Source organism: Macrosteles quadrilineatus, unplaced genomic scaffold (assembly GCF_028750875.1).
Source record: "Macrosteles quadrilineatus isolate MER2022 unplaced genomic scaffold, UCM_ALF_1.0 Scaffold_9__3_contigs__length_116548681, whole genome shotgun sequence".
NCBI lineage: Eukaryota > Metazoa > Arthropoda > Insecta > Hemiptera > Cicadellidae > Macrosteles > Macrosteles quadrilineatus.
This window is the reverse complement of record NW_026542602.1, coordinates 19212769-19219479: the sequence shown is the minus strand read 5'-3', so window position 1 is coordinate 19219479 and position 6711 is coordinate 19212769. Positions and strand designations below refer to the sequence as shown.

The 6711-nt window shown below is 33.4% G+C and overlaps 1 protein-coding gene across 1 annotated transcript; it reads right to left on the bottom strand.

Moving 5' to 3' along the window:
• Positions 1 to 919: 919 nt before the first annotated feature.
• LOC129004013 (acyl-coenzyme A diphosphatase FITM2-like) lies at positions 920 to 6449 on the bottom strand. The gene is made up of 2 exons (XM_054432386.1): positions 6213 to 6449; positions 920 to 4386 (listed from the first exon to the last, which is right to left on the bottom strand). Exons 1-2 carry the CDS (start codon positions 6379 to 6381, stop codon positions 3302 to 3304), a joined length of 1254 nt encoding a protein of 417 aa, XP_054288361.1. The 5' UTR covers positions 6382 to 6449; the 3' UTR covers positions 920 to 3301.
• Between the last annotated feature and the right edge of the window lie 262 nt (positions 6450 to 6711).

Genomic DNA, 6711 nt, shown 5'->3' with positions numbered 1-6711 from the left:
GAAGTACGTCTGAGTAATGATACTATTACTAGTTTTGTGCTGTATGTTTTTGTAAAAAGCACTTTAAAAAGAATTCATCCATATAAGTTCCGAATTAGACGTTTCATATTAGAACTGTTCGTAAAACTCCAATTTAGAAAACAATTTTTAAGTGCAAACATCTAAGCCGTGGAAAAATTTATAATTTTTAATTTCTTTTTACAGACAACTTATGAAAGAGAATAAGGTATTGAAAATTGAGGCAGTCACTTCAGTGGCCTCTGCGTCTTTTTCACATATAGATGGTAACAGTCTAATTGAGTCTACAGTTGTAGCAACTTAGCACATCACTATGTCATTGTATTGCTGCTAAATTATTTATACATAGCCTATTAAACTCTGCACTGCTAACTTCTGGTGCACGAGCTAACTAAAAACTTGGCATTAAATTTTAAGACATAGGTGTCAGATTGCTGTAGGATTTTTCACCCCTATACAGCCTGATTTAAAGTACATAAAATTGTAAAGGGATGATAGCTTCTTGGCTTTAGCTCTCAAGGTCTTAGCATGTGTTAGTTTTCAATTGTAATTAGCACACTCATTAGCACTTCATTAGATATAAAATTGTTTGTGATTCTGAATAGGGGTTTCCATAAAAGATCAGTCAAATACTAATCAACCAAAGCTGGTGTTCTGTTTGTTTTACTTGCATTGGAATAACTGATTATAAGTCACTGAAAATTTTCACATTTTACATCAACTCAAGAATGTGTACTCAAATTCTCATTGAAAGCTATAAATATTCTATGAAATTTGTGTCTGCTTATTCAAAATTTAAAATGTTTTAAAATCAACGAAGGATTTAATTTTCTAACTGAAGTCAATAAAGTAGGCCTACATCACTCAACTAAAGGAAGATTAAGTAGAAAAATCTGTTCAGTAAAAACTTGTAATGTAACAAACCATAAACACCAAAACATTAACAAAATGTATATCTTATCAGAGATACAAAATCACTGTTTCACTTAAATGACAAAACTTACTAAATAAATTAAAAGCACTGAGGTATTTCAAACAAGAATGTTCAGCAAGAGTATACATACACTTATATTTATTACAAAATATCTCCAAAAAATATAGTTTATCATAACAAAATCATTTAGGCAAAAATTTAAAATTCTACTCACAAAAATTACAAAACATTTTAAATTAGATAGTCTATTAAAGTTTTTAGAAAAATACAAAATAGGCTATATTAATTTATGTACAATTTGAGTGCAAAAGGTTAAGGCTGTAAATTGTCAGATAAAACACTGTGCACAACATTCCAAGAACAAGACAATGTCACTTAAATACAATTACATTAAAATGCAAGATGCTATTTACACAAGACATTTGTATTGAAAAAATAATAATTTGTTTTTTAACAGCACAGGTTAGGCTACTATAACAATTAATTACATGTATTTATTTATTTATTTGTGCAATAATCATGATCTAACATTTTGTACTTAATTTCTTTGATTATTTCTACAATTAAAACCAAATAGAGCTTTGGTTATAAGATGAGAAAAAGAGATTAGTTAATAAAAGATGCAAGATGGCGAGGCCTTACCTACATTTAAGTAGCATACCAAAGACTTAATTATGAGCATCTGATGCAAAATTGGTAAACTTTCTGCAGTTTATCTATAACTTTGTCGATAAAAACTGTACATTGATGACACATCACCTCAAATCTAAATAGGGTAGGACCTATTTGCTTTGTTACTTCTAAATTTGTATATTTTCTTAATTGAGTAGATGAGAATTTTGTAGTTGTTACAGGTGATATGGTTCAAATGTCATCTAAATAATAGCCATATTATTAAAAGAATCCGGTCAACTTTAGGAAATTTAATGGCTTGATGTTTGTATACAGTAAAACTGCCTTAAAGTAAGAAAATATAGGCTACTTTCATTGGATTTCAAAGATTAATAGACCATGCTGCAATTTACAGAACCCACTTATTTATGGGGATATTTATGGCTTGAAGGATATGTCTAGTTAATTTAGTAACAAATGAAGGCTTAAACTTATCATAATGACCGAGCTGATTCCCTGCACTAAGAGTTTAAATTCCTTAAGAATAAGTTAACGTGAACTTATTTTCGATTCAAAGTAAACAGTAGGCCTAAACGTTAACTTACTGCCGTTATGATATATTTGTTCAAAACTTCTAAACAAATGGTGTTGGAAAAGACCCTTCATTCCCAAATCCAGATTTCTATTAGGCTGGATTATTATGAAACAAATGCAAAATATTACAATTTAACGATCTTAGTGGTAAACAAAGATTATGGTTACCAGTAGGTCTTTCAGGAGGTCTGCAAGAAACACTCCACAGATAATCTTTTTGTAGGCATTATTCATTATATTCATAAAAGTCTATATAAGTACATGTCAGGTAATGGAGGTTGTTTTACTTAAAAATGTAGGCCTAATTGTCTTAGGTGTAATACAATGGCAAGAATGGCTTATAGTTAAGTGTTAAGGCATTTCAAATTTGAGATGATTTATATGTATATATATTTTTCTTTTTGAAAGCCTAACAACTAGCTCAAATCTTAAGTTGTGTTGGCTAGTAATTGCAGTAGCCTACTTTCAAAAACCCAGTCAAAATTATTGTACTATTTTGGCTGATATAGTGTAAACATGCTCACAAGAAAATAAGTAGGGGCGTAATTTGTCATAAAAAGTCATTTTAATTTTTAACTAAGTTAGGGCCTACACTACTTAAGTAAAAAAAAGTTAAGTGTCGTGAAAAAGTCTCATTTTATTAGGCTAATTTTTTTGCCTGTGTCAATGCCTGTGAAGTGAATTCAGGCTTTTAAGGGAAACCAGTCCACCACAAGTTCTTTGGATGGGCCGAGAATTAAACCCGTCCCTCCTGCATCAAAGTCCGAGATGCTAACCATAAGACTACACACCCATTGGTTTTTTTAAAGCTATACATAGACTTAGATAATGATTTAGTAACACAGACACCTATTTATTAGCTTAGAAGTAAACAATAAATGTAATAGAATATTGAATAACGGTACTTTAGTACTATTTGAATGGGAAAAAAACTGGGTGGAGAGAATATTGCTTTCTTCAAAACTAAACATGTATGCCTATATCAAATAACCATTACATAAAATCACTTGTACCAAATCAACAACTTATTAGAATTTAATCTTTAATAGGCCTACTATAAATTATAAAAGGTACACAAACCGATTAACTTAAAGCTAGACTTTCCAGAAAAGAGAGCATGGCCTTAAATCACAAATAACCAGTTCATGATTGACTCGACAATCCTAAACCATTATCATTTCCAAGCATTTCACTCTTTTCTGGAGGCATCTCATTTCTCAGACCATATAATGGCATTCCCATGAATCTTGGAAGTTGTCCCTTATCAACGGATCTTTTCTTGATCAAAGGAACTTCTTTAGTCGATTTAGCATCTCTGTATTTAAAAGCACCCTCACCAGGCATATATGGTAGGAAACCTTTGGTAGGATACCAAAAGTTATATGTGAAATACCATATGAGAATGGCAATACAACCACTTATGAACTTCTCAACCATGCTATGAAAATACAGCATCGTACTTAAAAGCATTACATCCCATAAAATTGTGATTGAAGTCATAGCTATAAAGAGTCCTCTTACATAAGGAGAAAACTTCTCATAGTTAAATTTAAGAGTGTCCAAATCTGCTGTGTTCAGGTTTCGTAGAGGATTTGAGCTTACCTCCTTGATAGTGAGAGTGCGACTGTATTCTTCATTTCTAAGCATGTCTTCAATGCCATCCCACCCAATAATCGCTCTTGCTTCTTCGATTAATGTGAGGCTACTATGGATAAGGATGAAAGTGTGTCCAGATATGTCAAATCCTTGCCAAAAAAGCCCTTTCTCCAAACAGGCGGACTTTGTTTGAAACCTATCTCCCTTGGCGTTGCACCTCCCAACGATGCTTTCAATGTAGGCAAACAGATGAACCCAAAAAAACCAATTGAAAGTGGCTACTCCTAATCGTATTAAGTGTTTCAGTATCTTGTCTTTGCGGCCACAGCAATAGGTTGAACTTGTAAGGACTACAAATGGCACAGATAAAACTAGAGTCCATCCCCAAGCAATCTTCACGAAATAAACATTAAATACATTATCCTTTCTGGCAAAGTACGTCTTCGGAAAGGGCAGAACATCGGCAAGAAGTGAAATAACAAATAAGGTAGCTAAATAGATTGCAACCTTTAACCTAGTGTCCATGAACATTATTTTACGACAGACGTGTAATATCATCATAAGGATCACCTTGGACACAGACGAAGGCTCCGGAAGTGGTTTTGTTCCTTTTGTTTCCCATTTTGAATTTTCTGAAACATTAGGGCGAAAATTTAATTTAGATTGTGGAGGTGAATGTAATGGTCTTCGTTTTGTCGCCATGATGTGTCAGCTGTTTTGATATTTGCTTGCTTGTAAACATTAACATTAGCATTCTGCTAATCTGCTATGCAATTCAGCGGGGAAAAAATCCAAGGAGTAGAGTCGAGATGAAGTTCAATTTGATCATCGATTAAAGTTTATCGTACCAACGAGTGTTTGTAAACACGGCCACCTTTAACTACAGGCCGCGGCCTGGTAAAATTGGCAACGTCGTAAGTGGTGTTGTTCAGTGACATATGTCCCATAAGATAACATGGCAGACAGGTGACATCGGCTCATTAATTCGCACTTTATTGATTTAAATTGATTAAAATATTGAAAAAAACATACAGAATTGAAAAAAAACATACAGTATTGAAAACCGAAACAATATCAATTAAAAATCTATAGGCCTATCTGTACATTTTTTTAGCGGAGTCAATATTGTCATAGCCCAGTAACCAATCTTTCGTAAATACACAAATACCATATACCATTAGCTGCTTCCAAACAAAACAGCTGTTACAACACCACTTGCGACGTTGCCACTTCGAAGGCCGCGGCCTGGAGTTAAAAGCGGCCGTGGTGTAAGGTTCCTTTGTTATGGTAAAGGTTGTGAGGCCGCGGCCTTCGAAGTGGCAACGTCGCAAGTGGTGTTGTAACAGCTGTTTTGTTTGGAAGCAGCTAATGGTATTTTTGTGTATTTACGAAAGCTTGGTTACTGGACTATGAAAATATTGACTCCACTTAAAATGTATTGGTATAGATTTTCAATTCATATATTGTTTTGGTTTTCAATTCTGTATGTTTTATTTTCAATATTTTAATAAATTTATGTTCATAAATTTAAATCAATAAAGTGCGAATTAATGAGCTGATGTCACCTGTCTGCCATGTTATCTTATGGGACGTATGGCACTTAACCATCGATCTCTATTATATTGCACTTAACAACCCTAATTGCGACGTTACCGTGGCCAATTCTACCAGGCCGCGTTCTGGAGTTAAAGGCGGCCGTGGGTTATGGCAACGACAAATGTTATGGCAACATATCAATAAATTACACTAATATATTATAAATTAATACGGATTATTTATATTTTATCTTATGTTGGCTCCATGGGGGAAGAAAAAACATGTTTTAGCGAATTTCCCATGTATAGGGAACAAGCTATTACACTGTAGTACTCATGGTAAGGCCTGGACCAAGGACCGATTTACTTTTTCGTTTTGAGGTCCCTTGAGGTCAAAAACACCATCCGTTTAAATTCATATATATAAATTTAATATATAAATTTTAAGTGATTGCAAATGGATGGATTGTAAAAATAAAAAAAATCTACATATATTTTTATTTGAATGAGTAAGAAAACCAATCCACTAACCACGGTTGAGTTCTTAGGGGTTTTGTACAAAAATATCAGTTCTTTTGAGGATTTTGAGGTCAACTAAGTACACTCTGCCATGTTATCTTTATAGATAGATATTTAAAAGCTGTATATTTTACTGTCTTGTGAATCACTTTCTAATTATTTTAAAAACATTTCGTATATAGTAGATCTGTATTAAAAAGTGTTAAATAGATTTTTATTTCTTGGTCTATTTTATGAAAGATTAAACTATAATAGGGGAATAATTTGCCAACTGTTGCGACTTGTTACATGCTTTATTTAGGGAAGTGAATATACTAATGACACAAGGTGTTTAGTCTCCAAAATCCTAATGCCTTTCTGGTACAAAAACCTCTTAACAAACACAAGATAAATTAGAAAATTACCTCCTTCTTCTGAACTGTCTTCGTCTTCATAAAATTTGATCTTGGAGTAAGCGGCTGCCTGCTGAGGAATCTGGTGCAAAGCGGCTTTGAGCTGTGATGGATCTACGACGACAATCACAAACATGTTCTGTCCATTTTGGGACTGCAAGGTGACAAAGTCCTCCCCCATCTTCCACTGTTCCACCCTGGTCTGTCTACAGACAGCGAAAAGAAGATGAAGACAACAATGTGGATGTCTCACCGAAACAGCTGTGAGAGTGGGCCACGAATAGTAAGTTTTATAAACTCTAGATAATCTGGGGAGATAGAAATGGTATCTTTTCTGGAAGATATGCTGCTGATTGTCTAGAACTAATTGTATGCTTGTTTGATAATCATATCTCCTTTGTTTTGGAAATAATAAGGCGATCTAGTTAAAAGTTTACCAAAAGTAATGCATTAATCATTACTGTTTAATGGAAACATTCTTTACTGTTTTATGATGGAATAAAATTACAGT

Coding starts and splice junctions, on each gene's coding strand:
- LOC129004013 (XM_054432386.1), bottom strand. CDS start 6,381: ATGGGGGAGGACTTTGTCACCTTGCAGTCCCAAAATGGACAGAACATG. Junction 4,387..6,212: donor AGACAGTTCAGAAGAAGGAG/GTAATTTTCTAA, acceptor CTAATGTTTCAG/AAAATTCAAAATGGGAAACA.